Genomic DNA, 18,358 nt, shown 5'->3' with positions numbered 1-18,358 from the left:
CCCCAGCGTTGCATCGATTATATGCAACGCAGGACACGCTAGATAAACTAGTAATATCATCAACCATCTTTAGTTATAACTAGTGATTATGATTGATTGTTTTTTTGTAAGATAGGTTTAATGCTAGCTAGCAACTTACCTTGGCTTCTACTGCATTCGTGGAACAGGCAGGCTCCTCGTAGAGTGCAATGAGAGGCAGGTGGTTAGAGCGTTGGACTAGTTAATTGTAAGGTTGCAAGATTGGATCCCCCGAGCTGATAAGGTGAAAATCTGTCGTTCTGCCCCTGAACAAGGCAGTTAACCCACCGTTTCTAGGCCTTCATTGAAAAAAAGAATGTGTTCTTAACTGACTTGGCTAGTTAAATAAAGTTATTTTAAAAATCGGCGCCCAAAAATACCGATTTCCGATTGTTATGAAAACTTGAAATCGGCCCCAATTAATCGGCCATTCCGATTAATCGGTTGACCTCTAGTAAAAACTAGTAACCAAAATATCCTCCATCATAGTGCAGTTGTACCAGGAGATGGCGGTAACACCGTAAGCAGGCTAAGCACATCCACATACTGCAGCAAATGCTGTATAATCAGTTGTGGGTAACGTGACTCAAATCACTTTTAGAAAGGGCAGACTCACTGACGTAACATTGCATATAACTATCTGCTATAAATGACCACTGCTGTCCTTTTTAATGTGAATAATACTGCTTGTCCTAGATAACAGCATTTGAAGATAACACCCAATATCAGCTAATACCATTCTAATATAAGGACACTTCATCACTCCCTAATCAGACCTAGGTACGGTCTGTACTTTTATAAATATCTAAAATATCTCTCAACTGAAAACGTATTACCAGTCTGCATACAGCCACTATTAATGGAAACACAAAACCTTTGAATTTTTAGGAACCTTCTGTTCCAGACATATTGTCAGCAAATTGCATTAAGATGTTATGAGTATGACCCAACACTGGTAAAATGCCTTGGAATAGATTTGTAGTTGGGTCTACATGACATTTCAGTATTTCACAATGAATCTTCTTAGGAAATAAGTTCCATTTCCCAATCCCACCCATCTGTGGTGTAGTACCACCACAATTAAGGGGAGAAAGACATTCGTAGATAGTAAAATATTTTAATTAAATATACAGAGGATCATATAATACAAAATGTTTTTCTTGTTTGCCAGCTGAATCATTGGTAAACAGATGGCACATAGTATCAAAAACACTTTAAAGAAAAACAACATGGAAACAATGTGGAAAACAAGAACACAAAACAAGCAAATAAAAAATGTCCTAACTTTAGTGTTCAGATCTAAATGTAAGGTGACCTGTGACATCTAGATTGTGTAACCAGCTATATGCATTTATACTATTTACAGATTATAACATATTACACATGATAACAGACAGTCAAAAGTATTTACATTATTAAAAAGTCAGACATAGAAAGATGCCAGAGAATGGATTTGAACGTTAAGGAACTTAAGCGTCAGTTACTGACGCTGCTGAGGCAAACATGACATTAAGAGCATGTAATTGTGAATGAATGTTTATCTTAAAGGAAAAAAATTCCACCCAAAAACTATATTTTGCTGTTTCATTAGTCCATTATTGATATAGTATGTAAATATAGTCCCAAAATGTTTTGCATTTCAGCAATCAAGTTTTCAAGATGTATAACATTAAAAATACAAAAATACGCAGCATCATATGATGCGAAATAGATCGTAACGGCTGTATTTCTGTATCTTGAAAGTTGTATATCTTGAAAACCTGATTGCTGACATGCAAAACATGTTGGGACTATATCAACAATGGACTAATGAAACAAATACCAAAATATACTTTTTAGGTGGAGTTTTCCTATAAGTGTCTGCTCAATCTCAGTCGATTGGCTTTAAAACAAATTTAAACAGCAAATGTGTTACCTATATTTCACATGTTCCAAATACCCATTAAAAGCAGTTATGATGGTTGTTAACCCAGACCAGGTGCTATTATTCCTCGGGCGCGACACACTGCCTTTTGATCACTATGTCTGGCAGTGGCACATAAATCTATTATAGTAGCCATTCTCTACACCAGTGCTTAACTATCCCTGTGCTAAATGGTAACTATGGTACTATACAATTACAGTCCAATGAGTTTGCACTGCAATGTGATGATAGAATGGAACCTTATAACTGTAATAATAATAGATTTATTTTATATAGCGCTTTCCATTATACAGATAATCTCAAATACGCTTAAAAACAAAAAACTAAAGTACATGCAGTTCTTGGGCTGGACAATGGTCTTCAACTGAGGCTGGCACGTCCAGGCCACATCCAACTCTGGTGGGCTGCACAAACTAGGCCAAGCCTACAACAGTCTCCTGAAAGTCAGTCATGATAGAAAACTAGTGCTGCAACCCCTAATCGAAGATTAAGAAAGGCACAGATATTCACAAAGCAATAATCTACAAGACACATTTGTATTTATCATGCATTATGCTGTTGAATGAAGGAGGCGCAGTAAACAGCCTTAGACCAGTGATGTTTCAGAGCTATGTCAAGATAAGAGCTGTCAGATGTCACAGTAGGCAGCATCAGTGACTCATGTTAAGCGCAGTATAAATACCTTCTGTTCAATATATTAATGTATCTGGGTCACTTTCCCACCTCTCAAGGGTCAACAAAACATTTTGAGAGAATGTTCCTGACAAACGATACGACTTGCCTTAAAAACAACTGATGATAAACGTCAAATGTGGATTCTTCACAGCTTGGGTGTTCTGATGAAAATGAGCTGTTATCTACATACAATACCTCAGCACCTTGTGGTTTTGTACAGCACCTTGTTTTAACACAGTCATTTCTAAGACGTGTAGTGGTCTAATACATGAACACAAACAGGCCACAGCACCACACTAGAGAGCTGTAAACAGATCCAGAACATTGATTGAAGGTGGAGTAGCCGAATGCTTAACAGTTGCATGAACTTTTCCGATGGTAAATCTTGTGAAAATAGTTTATTTTAGATAGTCCCCTCATGTTTTTAAGTGTTTCAACCTGATAAAAATCCCCAGAACACATTTGGAGGATGAAGTTGACGCATTGCAGTGATTTGGAATCCAATCCTTTGGAGTCCCAGCAAATATGATTATCCCCCTGACATGCATGCCAATGGCTTTTCTCTGTCTCCCTCCACACTCAAAGATAATAAGAACCTGACTGTTGAGTGAGAGAAACAACCTGGTTGGTGAACACAAACACTACATAGAGTGCAAATTTATCCAAAGTAACTAAGTGGTGATACAGTGCAAAAAAACACAAAAATACACAAAAATGGAACTGTGTGCCTGACTAAAGAGTTAATCCACCATCTACAGTTAATCAGTGTTGTCATGCTTACTGAAGAATAGAACACTAGATCCACTGTACCAGGGTGAGACGGTTAAGCTCCACGTGGGTCCATCTGTTAGAGTCTGGTGCTGGGGTGCATGGAGGACAGCTGTGGGTGGGTGAGGGTGGACAGGGGGTACAGGTGGTGCAGGAGGTCCCCGTACAGGGCCGCCCCCCCAGGGTGCCTGTAGAAGTGGTGGGGGCTGGGCTGGGAGGCCATCAACTGCCTCTGTAGCATCATGGAGTGGAAGGCTAGCGGAGGGACCAGAGGGGACACGGCTGTCTGGCTCTTCAGGTACTGGAGGTTGTGATGGAGGGCGTCCTGCATCCCGGGGTACATCCCTGGGTAGAAGGGCGCGTGGGGAGGGTAGGTGTGGCCCTCGGGAATGTGGCTGTGGAGGTGGAAGTGGACGGCGTGCGCCGGTTCGGCTGGTTTGAGCTCCTCTCCCTGTGGGTCACCTCGGCGGACAGAGCCGGCGGGGTGCATGGGGGTCACCACTCGCACCTTGCGGTCTGGCACCCCCTCATTCTCTAGTTCCCCCAGGCTTCTCTTACTGGGCCTCGAGGCACCAACAGCCTCAGCGTGGCTTTTAGGGTTGAAGAAGGGCTGAAGGGGTTCCAGGTGTTTGGTGCTAGATATAGTCATCGGAGGGACTCTGCACGCTTTGGGGTGACAGTCTAAACTCTGGTGCATCATGGGATACGGGAGGCCACAGAAAGAGGGCTTTGTGAAAGACATCCTTTGAGAGACAGGCTTGGAAATACTGAAATCTCGAGGTTCCTCTTCCATTGGTCTATCCCCATGTGTTTGTGTCCTCTCAGAGAAGTGGGTAGCTCTGTAAGTCAAATATTCTCTGTCAGAATTGTTTGAGGTGAATACCTCGCTGCTCTGGCGTTCCCTGATAAAATGTCCATGTTTGTCTCTGTTGGGATAACTGTCCATTCGCTCTTGACTCAGACAGTTCTCTGTCTGCCGGTAGAGGTTGTGTAAGTGAGGGGAGGAGTAGCAGTCACCTGCGTAGCCTGGTGGTGCCTGACTGGGCTGCTGCTGCATCCGTGTCTCCCCTGCGTTCTCCTCTCCATCCTGGGTCTCAGTCCTGTGGAGGTAGGGGTGCCAGGGGGGGTGGAGCTGGGGCTGGAAGTGGCTCACTCTGCAAGTGAAGGGCTCAGACAAATCCCCCAGAGGACTCCTCTCTTGATGGGGTTTGATGCTCTGGGCGTGCTGGATGACAGAAGGCCTGAAGACAGGAGCCATCTCTGGGCTATCCGGCAGGAAGTCCTGCCTCAGTTTCACCACCTCTTCAACACAACTGTCGCTCACATCACCCACGCTGGCTGACGGAGTGGGAGGAGGAAGAGGAAGAGGAGGGGAACTGAATGAGTAATGATTTGTCTCACAGACTTGGGAGAGGAGCTTCTTCTTGGCTAGTGGGGACATGACCCCCAGGTTGTCCTTTGAGTACGCTGTTGGCATGGGCATGTGACACTGATTAATCTCTTTGTTTTTACTGGGGGAGTCCTGTTTGTCTGTGATTAGCTCTGTGGAGTACTGCTGCAGTGGGGGTGGGCTCTGCTTACACATGGGCAGCACCTTCCCCACCCTCCCACCATGTCCATAACTGAGACTGTCTGTGTCTTTAGTTACTGGAATGTCAGGATTGCTTGGGTCAGGTAGACTGCTATACCCAGGCTTACTGTTGTTGTCCCAGTGGTATGGATATGGGGTCTTAGACAGGGTTCCATCAGCTTGGTCCCTTTGCTCAGGGTTGAGTTTGTCTGACTGTGGCTGTTGGGGATGTCTCCACTCGGACAGTGGAGACAGTTCACTGTGGAGGACAGGTGTAGCTCTGTGGCAGTCTGTGTTGGGGGGATTCAGTCGCGAAGGTTCCTCCTCGCTCACTGTCTCCTCTTTCTTCAGGGTGAGTTGTAACTCCTCCTCTTCAGGCTCTTCTCTGGGCAGAGGATCCTGCTTCATGGATGCTGGCTCCTGGTTGTCCCCTTTCTTCTCAGATACCTTAGTGGGAAAACACATGCCATACTGTTATTCTTTTTTGTGTGTACTTTTTACTCCTTTTTCCCCTGAATTTCGTGATATCCAATTGGTACAGTCTTGTCCCATCGCTGCAACTCCCATACGGACTATTGAGAGGCGAATGCCGAGAGCCATGCTTACTCTGAAACACGATCTTGACACACTGCTCGCTTAACCCGTGTGTCACAGCCTGGGATCGATACCGGGGCTGTAGTGACAACTCAAGAATTGCAATGCAGTGCCTTAGACAACTGCACAACTCGGGAGGCCTCCATACTGTTATTCGATACATAGACATGATGCGTGTGTGATGTTAGCAAATGTTATCTTTTCTAAGAAAGAGTGTGTGTGAACCTGTGTTTGTGAGAGCCTGAGACAGACGGACAGAAAACTAGTGAGACTGACCTGTGAGAGCTCCTGGCTTTTTGCAGTGTCCCCTCTCTCCCTCTTCTTCCTGGCCCCCTGCCTCTGGTGTAGTCCACCTTTAGGTCGTTTTGCTGTGACCCCTTTGTGTTTGGCACCCCCCTCTTGGGCTCCATGCTCCTGTTTTTTGGGTTTTGCTGAGGGGAGGGGTTTGTCTTCCTCTCCTTTGGTGTGCCTTTCGTAAGGTAGGAGGAGCCTGGAAAGAGAGTGGAAGAGACTGAGTTAACCTAAATCTGACACAAAGTTAATATGGATTTATCACCTCTTACCCTGCCCATGTAGCTGCAACGTAACATGTGTAAAAATCAACAAGTCTTTAAAGATTCATGTTCTTTTATTATATATGATTTATTTTTACCCCCTTTTTCTCCCCAATTTTGTGATTATGATCTTGTCTCATCGATGCAACTCCCCAACGGGCTCGGGAGAGGCAAAGGTCGAGTCATGTGTGCTCCGAAACATGACCCGCCAAACCGCGCTTCTTAACACCCGCTCGCTTAACCAGGAAGCCAGCCGCACCAATGTGTTGGAGGAAACACCGTTCAACTGACCACCGAAGTCAGCCTGCAGGCGCCCAGCCCACCAGAAGGAGTCGCTAAAGCGCAATGAGCCAAGTAAAGCCCCCCGGGCCAAACCCTCTCCTAACGACACTGGACCAATTGTGCGCCACCCTATGGAACTCCCGGCCACAGCCAGTAACGACTTCCAGGCTGTAGTGACGCCACAACACTGTGTTGCAGTGCCTTAGACCGCTGCGCCACCCAGGAGGCTAAAGATGAATGTTTAAATGCAAACCACCATGGGTCTGGGAATAAGAAAATAAATCAATTTATAAGATAACTCCCCCACACAGTAATGAAAAGCTCCAACTTATATTGGAAGAGGACATTCGCTCTAGGAAGTTATATTAAGATTAAATGGATACTTCGAGATTTTGTCAATGAGGCCCTTTATCTACTTCCCCAGAGTCAGATGAACTCGTGGATACCATTTTTATGTCTCTGTGTCCAGTATGAAGGGAGTTGCTAACTAGTGTTAGCATAATGCTAACAGTTATTACTTCCAGTTATTGCACTAACGCTAGTTAGCATTGGCTTGCGAAACTACCTCAAACTTAATACTGGACACAGAGACATAAAAATGCTATCCATGAGTTCATCTGACTGGAGAAATAGATAAAGGGCCTCATTGACAAAATCCCGAAGTATCCCTTTACCTACCAGAGATGCTAGGCCTACAACTGTGGCGTAGACAAAGACACAACTTTAACTTCAACCTTCATTTTGACACTTGACTGACCAGAGTACACAGTGGTGGTGGATGTGAGTCAGTTAGCATAGACGAGAGAGCATGCTGCAACACAGAGCTGGTATGTGCTGAGAGAGCTGGGGAGCCAACTAACACCTGGCACTGAGCCAGCAGATGAGGCAAGGCAGAGGCCCCCAGTCAGGGCTTGTTAATCTTTACATCACATTACCGTGGAAACGGTTAACACACTACAGCTGCTAGACTAGAGTAACTAAAGAACCATCCATTCTGACTGAGCTGTGCTGTTGATGAGACTAATTACAGGGTGGATTGTGACATGAAGGGGGCTATTATTACCAAGATCTTATCAAATGTGTGAAACAAAATATGGACCAACATAAATACTGAGAAAAACATGTTGAATAATACTGTACAGGTGGAACACCACAAAACAGAGTATCAAATATTGAAAAGAGGTAGTAGCAACCAGTGATGGAATGTTAAATATTATTTGGAAAGCCTCGCCCATAACTTTAAGGCCAGCTATTATAATAACAATCCAAATGCTATTTGGAAATAACTTCTCAAACCTTCTCAAGGCATAGAATTATTCTCATGTGTGCACATAAAGTTGTTGCTCAATTTCCTCTTTAAGGGACATTGTGGTAGAACAAACCAGGAATCATGCATGAGTGGTTTGCTTCTTCTTCACAAAGAGAAATGCCTTTAAGAGTTGAAGTGGCTCAGTGGGAATTTTGTTATTTTTTCTACAAACCAAACTGCTGGCAGCAGAGGCAGTAAAACTACATTTCATACAGCTGGCACCAGGCCCCAGGCCAAGAAAGGAAATATACAATTAAATGTGACTTATTTGAAAGAGGGAGAGGGAGGAGAGAAGAAAGACAGATGTTAATGTAGTGAAACAATTATTCACCATAACCACTGCACCGTTGAGAAATAATGTGGTGAACTCGACGTGACTAACTATATAAATAGGGTGAGGAAAATAGTGAGTAATTTCATATACACACTGTCGAGCTGCTCTCACGTTTCCAATCTGTGAGGATACCATCTGCTGTAAGATTGAATACCATGCCATGCTAAGTTTGGCACCTAGCAATACCAATTATAAATCAGTATCTATCGGCAGACATGGATGAGAATTACATAATCCGGCATTTTTGTGTTGGGAGATGAAGACCCATTGTCTTATATCTGGGTAAGAACATGACTGCTTTTCCCTATATCACTTCTCAAGAATGCCATTGAGAGGTGAAGGTACCGTCCATACTGGTGTGGTTATCACACCTCGGTTGAACATTCTCCTAAAATCCATGGTACATCACACAAAGTGTTAAACTTAATATTCCAGACACAGTATCTTCTCATTTAAATTTTATTGGGAAATTAACTAAAAATAACAATGTTCTTTGGGCACGACAGGATGCTTGATTCTTTTCTGCTTCTCTGTTGCTGAACAGTTAACTATGAAGAGTCACACTATAAATAGCACCTGCACTGTAAAAGACTCAATGAGAGAATAAGTACAGGGAGAGCATATAATATTCTCCTGATCACGTAATACAGTAATGGTAATACAATATGACTTATGTAATTTCCTGAAAGCAGGGTGCCTGGGACAGTCTACAATCGAGAGGCCATGAAAGGAATTCAGTCCGCTATGAAGGCTCTTTGGACAGTAATAGGTTACATTTATGTAAATATAGGGATTTCTCTTATATAAATCCTTGGTGGAGTTCAAAACAGAAAATGTGTCTCCGAGGAACACTTCTAGTAATGAATATGACACACAATATCAAAATCAAATGCAAGGTATCTTCTTGCACACTAGAGGGCAGAAAGAGCACAACATGACAGACATGGAAAAGTCAATGAGGGAATAACTCAATGAGGGAACAAGAGCTTACATTTTGGCGAGGTCAATAAATACTTAACTTCCGGTTGTGGCTATTGAGCCTTTCTTTACATGAGCAGCCATTTTCCATGATGTTCATAGTACATTCCAGTATGCAACCTAACCAGTAATAAAAAATACAAAAGTTAAATAGGCAAGAGGCAGACAGGTCTTTCTCTTTCATATTGGAATGTAATTAGGCTACAACTACATTTCTTAATATAATGTAGGCCTATTATTGTAAGATTCTTTGGAAATCAATACAATTGTAATTCAGTGACAAATTCAATTAAAGATGTGCGTCCCATTAAAATAATGGATTTACATGCCAAACAAGCAACTGAGCAATAACATTATGTTTTTACTAACAACAAGCTGGTCTTTCATCTGAGTTAAAGGGGGATTGGTTTGTGGAATCCAGGAAAGGCCAAGTCACCAAAGTGGTGGAAAACCCCTGCAGACTATTCCATTAAGTACTTTTCCTGGTGATGAAATTAATTTGAGCTGGCGCTCTGTTTATTTCAGAGGCTTTCTTAAAGGCCCAGAGCAGCCAAAAACATGATTTTATATATGTGTTTTACATATACAGAACAGTCAAAAGTTTGGACACGCCTACTCATTCAAGGGTTTTTCGTTATTTTTTTTACTATTTTCTACAATGTAGAATAACAGTGAAGTCATCAAAACTATGAAATAACACACACAGAATCAAGTAGTAACCAAAAAAGCGTTAATTTCTTGGTGACAGGGGGCAGTATTTTCACGTCAGGATGAAATGCATGCCCAAATTCAACTGCATGCTACTCATCCCCAGAAGATAACATGTGCATACAATTAGTATATTTGGATAGAAAACACTCTGAAGTTTCTTAAACTGTTTGAATCCTGTCTGTGAGTATAACAGAACTTATTTAGCAGGCAAAACCCAGAGGACAAACCATTCAGATTTTTTGTTGTTGTTGAGGTCACTCTCTTTTCAAGGAGTTTTCATTGGGAATCCAGATTTCTAAGGAACCTTCTTGCAGTTCCATTCACTTCCACTGGATGTCAACAGTCTTTAGAAATTCCTTTGTGTAATGAAGAAGTACGGCCATCTTGAACGAGGGTCACTTGAAGTGTACTGTTAGATAGAGGCACGTGACCAGAAAGCTAGCTACAGTTTGTTTTCTTCCTGTATTGAACACAGATCATCCCGTCTTCAATTTTATCGATTATTTACGTTAAAAACTACCTAAAGTTGTATTACAAAAGTAGTTTGAAATGTTTTGGCAAAGTTTACAGGTAACATTTGAGATATTTTGTAGTCACGTTGCGCAAGTTGGAACCAGTGTTTTTCAGAAATTGCAGCCCAAATAGAGTTCAAGTAACATACACATCTCAACATCAACTGTTCAGAGGAGACTGCGTGAATCAGGCCATCATGGTCGTATTGCTGCAACAAAAAAAAACACCACTATTAAAGGACACCAATAAGAAGAAGACACTTACTTGGCCAAGAAACACAAGCAATGAACATTAGACTAGTGGAAATCTGTCCTTTGGTCTGATGAGTCCAAATAGAGATTTTTGGTTCCAACCACTGAGTTTTGGTAAAACGCAGAGTAGGTGAACGGATGATCTCTGCATGTGTAGTTCCTACCGTGAAGCATGGAGGAGGAGGTGTATTGTTGTTGGGGTGCTTTGCTGGTGACACTGTCTGTGATGTATTTAGAATTCAAGGTACACTTAACCAGCATGGCTACTACAGCATTCTGCAGTGATACGCCATCCCATTTGGTTTGCACATAGTAGGACTATCATTTGTTTTACAACAGGACAATGACCCAACACAACTCCAGGCTGTGTAAGGGCTATTTGACCAAGAAGGAGAGTGATGGAGTGCTGTATAAGATGACCTGGCCTCCACAATCACCCGACATCAACACAATTGAAATGGTTTGGGATGAGTTGGACCGCAGAGTGATGGAAAAGCAGCCAACAAGGGTTCAGCATTGTGGGAACTCCTTCAAGACGGTTGGAAAAGCATTCCAGGTGAAGCTGGTTGAGAGAATGCCAAGAGTGTGCAAAGCTGTCGTCAAGGCAAAGGTGGCTACTTTGAAGAATCTAAAATCGAAACTATATTTTAATTGGTTTTGCACTGTTTTGGTTACTACATGATTCCATATGTGTTATTTCATAGTTTTGATGTATTTACTATTATTCTATTCTTGTGTCCAAGCATAGTTTGGGGTCTCTTAGAAATGTCCATGTTTTTGACAGAAAAGCAAAAAGAATTGTCTACTAAATTAACAACATTGATCGGAAATACAGTGTAGGCATTGTTAATGTTGTAAATGACTATTGTATCTGGAAACGGCTGATCTTTAATGGAATATCTACATAGGCATACAGAGGCCCATTATCAGCAACCATCACATCACGTTGTGTTAGCTAATCCAAGTTTATCATTTTAAATGGCTAATTGATCATTAGAAAACCCTTTTGCAATTATGTTAGCAAAGCTGAAACGGTTGTCCTGATTAAAGAAGCAATAAAACTGTCCTTCTTTAGACTAGTTGAGTATCTGGAGCATCAGCATTTGTGGGTTCGATTACAGGCTCAAAATGGCCAGAAACAAACTACTTTCTTCTGAAACTCATCAGTCTACTCTTGTTCTGAGCAATGAAGGATATTCCATGCAAGATATTGCCAAAAAACTGAAGATCTCATAAAACGCTGTGTACTACTCCCTTCACAGAACAGTGCAAACTGCCTCTAACCAGAACAGCAAGAGGAGTGGGAGGCCCCAGTGCACAACTGCGCAAGAGGACACGTACATTAGAGTATCTAGTTTGAGAAACAGACGCCTCACAAGTCCTCAACTGCAAGCTTCATTAAATAGTACCTGCAAAACACCAGTCTCAACATCAACAGTGAATAGGCGACTCCGGGATGCTAGCCTTCTAGGCAGAGTTCCTCTGTCCAGTGTCTGTGATCTTTTGCCCATCTTAATCTTTTCTTTTTATTGGCCAGTCTGAGATATGGCTTTTTCTTTGGAACTCTTCCTAGAAGGCCAGCATCCTGGAGTCGCCTCTTCACTGTTGACGTTGAGACGGGTGTTTTGCAGGTACTATTTAATGAAGCTGCCAGTTGAGGACTGGCCATTTTGAGTCTGTAATCAAATCAAATCGAACCCACAAATGCTGATGTTCCAGATACTCAACTAGTCTAAAGAAGGCCAGTTTTATTGCTTCTTTAATCAGAACAACAGTTTCAGCTGTGCTAACATAATTGAAAAGGGTCTTCTAATGATCAATCAGCCTTTTAAAAGGTCATTTACAACATTAACAATGTCTAGACTGTATTTCTGATCAATTTTATGTAATTTTAATGGACAAAAAAATGTATTTTCTTTCAAAAACAAGGACATTTCTAAGTGGCCCCAAACTTGTGAGAATTCAAAACATTAAGAACACTCTTTCCATGACATAGTCTAACCAGGTGAAAGCTATGATCCCTTATTGATGTCACTTGTTAAATCCACTTCAGTCAGTGTAGATGAATGGGAGAAGACAGGTTAAAGAAGGATCTTTAAGCCTTGAGACAATTGAGACATGGATTGTGTATGTGTGACATTCAGAGGGTGAATGGGCAAGACAAAATATTTAAGTGCCTTTGAACAGGGTATGGTAGTAAGTGCCAGGCGCACCGGTTGATGTCAAGAACTGCAAACGTTGCTGAGTTTTTCATTATCAATATTTTCCCGTGTGTATCAAGAATGGTCCACCATCCAAAAAACATCAAGCCAACTTGACAAAACTGTGAAATAAACTGGGTGATTCGAGCCCTGAATGCTGATGGGCTGATAGCCGTGGTATATCAAACTTATAACAAGGGTATGACAAAACATTTCTGGTTACTGCTCTAATTACATTGGTAACCAGTTTATAATAGCAATATGGCACCTCGGGGGTTTGTGGTATATGGCCAATATACCACGGCTAAGGGCTGTATCCAGGCATTCCGTGTTGTGTTGTGCAGTAGAATAGCCTTTAGCCGTGGTATATTGGCCATATACCACACCACCTCATGCCTTATTGCTTAATTATACCATGGCATTATTAAATACTCCTTTCTGATTGGCTTGAAGGGCATTCTAGAGTGTGCATTATTTCAATATAATGCACGATAGATTTCAATGGCTATAGTTCATTTTTACAAGTTTTGTTTGCGCTGCTTTTGAAAGCAAAAGTCGAATTGAAAACAGTATTGCGTTCGCTGAATTTGATTTTCATAACAGTTTGGTTAGCTAAACTAGTCTGTTTGGATACCACGGCAACTACTGTAGCTACACTACATAGCCAAAAGTATGTGAACACCTGCTCGTCGAACATCTCATTCCAAAATCATGGGCATTAATATGGAGTGGGCCCCCCCTTCGCTGTCAAAACAGCCTCCACTCTTCTGGGAAGGCTTTCAACTAGATGTTGGAACATTGCTGCAGGGACTTGCTACCATTCAGTCACAAGAGCATTAGTGAGGGGTTGGGCGATTAGGTCTGGCTCGCAGTCGGCGTTCCAATTCATCCCAAAGGTGTTCGATGGGGTTGAGGTCAGGGTTCTGTGCTTCAGAACTCAGTGGTCCTGTTCTGTGAGCTTATGTGGCCTACCACTGTTGTTTTCCTAGACGTTTCCACTTCACAAAAACAGCACTTACAGTTGACTGGGGCAGCTCGAGCAGGGAAGACATTTGATGAACTGACTTGTTGGAAAGGTGGCACGTTGATAGTCACTGAGCTCTTCATTCTACTGCCAATGTTTTCCTATGGCGATTGCATGGCGGTGTGGTCAATTTTATAAACCGATCAGCAACAGGTGTGGCTGAAATAGCCGAATCCACTAATTTGAAGAAGTGTTCCCATACTTCACCTGGAATGCTTTTCCAACAATCTTGAAGGAGTTCCCACATATACTGAGCACATGTTAACTGCTTTTCCATCACTCTGCGGTCCAACTCATCCCAAACCATCTCAATTGGGTTGAGGTTTGGTGATTGTGGAGGCTAGGGCATCTGATGCAGCACTCCATCACTCTCCTTCTTGGTCAAATAGCCCTTAGACAGCCTGGAGGTGTGTTGGGTCATTGCCCTGTTGAAAACAAATTATAGATCCACTAAGCGTAAACCAAATGGGATGGAGTATCAGTGCAGAATGCTATAGTTGCCATGCTGGTTAAGTGTACCTTGAATTCTAAATAAATCACAGACAGTGTCACCAGCAAAGCACCCCCACACCATCACACCTCCCCCTCCATGCTTCACTGTGGGAACTACCCATGCGGAGATCATTCGTTCACTTACTCTGCATCTCACAAAGACACAGCGGTTAGGACCAAAAATCTCAAATTTGGACCCCTCAGACCAAAGGACAGATTTCCACCAGTCTAATGTCCAAGCAAGCAATGTTTCTTGGCCCAAGCAAGTCTCTTCTTCTTATTGGTACCCTTTAGTAGTGATTTTTGTTGTTGCAGCAAAATCGACCATGAAGGCCTGATTCACCATGTCTCCTCTGAACAGTTGATGTTAGATGTCTGTTACTTGAACTCTGTGAAGCATTTATTTGGGCTGCAATTTCTGATGCTGCTAACTCTAATGAACTTATCCTCTGCGGCAGAGGTAACTCTGGGTATTCCTTTCCTGTGGCAGTCCTCATGAGACCCAGTTTCATCATAGCGCTTGATGGTTTTTGAGACTGTACTTGAAGAAAAGTTCTTGAAATGTTCCTGATTGACTTACCTTCATGTCTTAAAGTAATGATGGACTGTCATTTCTCTTTGCTTATTTGAACTGTTCTTGCCATTATATGTTCTTGGTCTTTTACCAAATAGGGCTATCTTCTATATACCATCCCTACCTTGTCACAACTGATTGGCCTTGACACAACTGATTGGCTCAAACGCATTAAAAAGGAAAGAAATTCCACAAATGAACTTTTAACAAGGCACACCTGTTATTTTAAATGCATTTCAGGTGACTACCTCATGAAGCTGGTTGAGAGAATGCCAAGAGTGTGCAAAGCTGTCATTGAGGCAAAGGGTGGCTACTTTGAAGAATCTCAAATATAAAACACTTTTTTTGGTTACTACATGATTCCATATGTGTTGTTTCATAGTTTTGATGTGTTCAATTTAATTCTACAATGTAGAACAATGTAAAAAATGAAATAAAAAAAAACCTGGAATGAGTAAGTGTGTCCAAACGTTTGACTGGTACTGTAGGTTAGAATAATACCCAAACAAATTGTGAAAAATATGATAATGCCCTTTTAGTGAAAGAGCTATTTAAAAAGACCGCCACAGTTCAACCTGTTTTGGTCAGACGGAGTTTTGGCCTGCCTTGTGACATCACCAGGCGGTAAATTAGTTAATAGATCAATAAGAAAGAGAGTTTCAAACCTCTCTGACAACAGTAAGTTTTCAGTTTCCCCCTCCCCACTCACTCCCAGACAATCCTAGCTAAATAGTTGTTTGAGAAATTGCTCTTTTCTAAGACACTATTTTTGTTTCTTTTTGAAAATGTTAATTAAAAAACCATCACAGTAAGTAAGGTACTTAATTGTTACCAATACATGATTTTGAGATTTTTTAAAAACCGCCTGCATTTGACCTTCAATTCGTTAAAGGAATCATATCTTGAGAGCTGATGGACAGGCCCATAGGCTGCCGAACAATTTATAGGAAATAATGATTTGTATTACAACCTCAGGAAGAGAAGGAGAAGCAAAATCTAATCTAATCTAATCTAATCCATATTCATCATCACCATGTGTTATGATTAGGCTGCTTCAAAGAACTGGCAAAACAATAACTCCTGTCTGTACAAATGCAAATATCAATCTTCAGAGCCAAATCAGAGAGGGATAAACGGTCATTGTTCCCTCAGCTCGGGAAAGATTTGGATCCAAAGCCTCTCTTTTGTCACTTCAAGTGATCCTGATTCACGCCGTTAAACAGGGCAGTGAAGGAATACTAAACTAGGGCCTTTTGTCCGGTCTAGAAATACCAGATCTAAAAGTGACCTTTACCATTCACCTAAGGCTAAACCACATTAAACTGTACACAGCAAACCTTAATCATGACAGGTGCTGAGCAATGGACTGGTAAGTGTTTGGATTAACTGCTAGATACTGTATCATGTCTGCAGTTCACTATGTAGAATATTATGTTCTTTGATCCAATCTCAACATTAGGACCAGATTTATAATATGGTGAAAAGTCTGTTCATCATTAAGTCCTATATCAAGAAATATCTAATTAACTGTTCCTAAGCCAAAGGCAAGAATGCAACAACAACAAATCCTCTGACTTGTTATCAGTATTTCTGAATGGTGCAAGTATGGCACCATTTGCAAGCCCCTAATTGCAAAAAGCACTAGGTTTAAAAGCCTAGAATATTTCATGTGGGTAAGTTATTTCTTTATTATGGCAGGTGGATGAGGGAGAGCAATCAAACATCATTCATCTGAGTGCTATCACAGCTGTAATCTGTCCCGTAGGTTTTTCCTATAGCTAGAAATTTAATCAGGCTGTTACAGCAATGTGTCTTTTTAAACTCTTGTGGTAAGATTCGTAACTAAATAATATGAACACCATGGCATAGCCAAAGAGACCAGTGTGTTGCATAGAGGAACTAGATGCAACGCTGAGCAAGGGCTGTATTTAGGATTGAGTCTACTTTAACATGATCCACGGGGTGGCGACTGGCCAAGTTTTTCCAATTTGTTATGAGCCTATACACTAAGGGATATATTTTCAATCTGAGGTGCAGCTTGAGTGAGTGCAGAGGCACACCAATACCACGAGGAATTCATACAAGAATCAATAATATCGTCTGCAATGTATCCAAAAGAAACAAACCCTGCATCCAACCAAATAAATATTTACAATCTAGTGTGCACATCTGGTATTCATCAGTTAATAACTGAAATTAGCTGCTATATTAAAAAAGAATGAGTGGAATTCCTTGTTCTTTGTTATACTCAGTACAACCTCTGAGAAAATTATTCTCAATTGCCTCCACTGTTGCCATGGATATTTCCCCCCTGCAATTACATAAAAATGCCTATGCACGGCAGGCATTAATTCTGCATTAACACAGGAGCTATTAGAGTAACAACATGTACGGTATAAATGTACTGTTTCTGTAGCAGCAGCAGCAGCTCACATAGAAAGTGAGAGCTTAAATAACTAACGGCAGCTAAAAGGCATTGACCTGTATAATCAAAGAATTAGCATGAAGTGACATGCAGGGAGAGAATGCAGCAGTCTATTTCAAGGTTATTGATGCCATCTTTTCATGACCTCATTTTTAATTCAGGGAGCTGAGCTCTGACAGCTAATCTTCGGAAACGGTTTAAATAAATATCATTAAAGCTTTCCCAGCTGGAGCTTTAGACCTTGGGTTGGATGTTAAATATTGATTTTTCCCTTTAAGCTAATGAACAGTAGAATGGCTGCAATGAGCAACTTTCCAAATGACAAGTACCTCCGGTTATCTTGTGTTCTGTTCGTTTTATGTTCTCTACTGCCCGCTGCTCAACACCATAAATACAATCATTATTTCCATCTTTATCATTCAAAATAATGTCTCCAAGGCAACCGTTTCAGATGACTTCCATTGAAGAGGAAAATGGATAATGTGGATCATTTCAAATTAGAGTCAGGGCTTGGGGACATTCAAAGTCCCAAACAAAAGACCAAGATGAGCGCGTTCAGTTAATCTAGTGCAATTACAACCGAAATGTTCCAATACCAAATCAAAAGACGTTGGGAGAAATGCTGCATGCTCTAGTTTAAATCGCTCATTGTGTTTTCAACGCTGAGTAATCATTAAGAGAAATAAAAGATGCCACCAGGGACCAAACATATACTTCACCAAACCCACAAATGGGGTCATTTATCATACACTTCCAAGGGAGAGAGAATAGCTTTGTTTGCTGAGCTAATACAATGAAGTTAATTGCCCTCCTAGCTACTGGAATAGTGAGCCTCAGCTAAAATTCTCATCCCATGGTCTGTCTGAGTTCAACTGAGATTTCCCGCTCTCTTTCTGACAGGGTGATATTCACTGCAGTGGAGATATTATTGGTTTGTATTGATTCAGCACAATTTCCCAGCTTTCTGTGGCTCTATTGAGAAAGCCTAGCAGTAACACCTCACTGGTCCCCTCCAGCCCCCTGTGCTGTGTGCTGTGCTGACACTGTCTATACCAGTCCTCCTAACCATGCAGGGCTGTGAAAGGGCTTTTAATGGCAGAGCAAATACAGTCCCTTCTGGCTGCGCAGGAGGTTTAAAGCTGCAGTGCTATTTGATATCAT

General features: G+C 41.7%; 1 protein-coding gene across 1 annotated transcript in view; it reads right to left on the bottom strand.

Annotated features, from left to right (window-relative positions):
- Positions 1–1,119: 1,119 nt before the first annotated feature.
- Positions 1,120–18,358, bottom strand: part of LOC118369791 (AT-rich interactive domain-containing protein 5B-like) — a 62,770-nt gene continuing 45,531 nt past the window's right edge. Inside the window, exons 9-10 of the mRNA XM_035754492.2 lie at positions 5,826–6,039; positions 1,120–5,402 (exon numbers count right to left, since the gene is read on the bottom strand). Of these exons, the coding sequence (XP_035610385.2) occupies positions 3,465–5,402; positions 5,826–6,039 (2,152 nt within the window). The 3' untranslated portion in view covers positions 1,120–3,464. The remainder of the gene's footprint in view (positions 5,403–5,825; positions 6,040–18,358) is intronic.

This window comes from Oncorhynchus keta, chromosome 36, assembly GCF_023373465.1.
Source record: "Oncorhynchus keta strain PuntledgeMale-10-30-2019 chromosome 36, Oket_V2, whole genome shotgun sequence".
Classification (NCBI taxonomy): Eukaryota; Metazoa; Chordata; class Actinopteri; order Salmoniformes; family Salmonidae; genus Oncorhynchus; species Oncorhynchus keta.
This window is presented reverse-complemented; position numbering and strand designations above follow the sequence as displayed.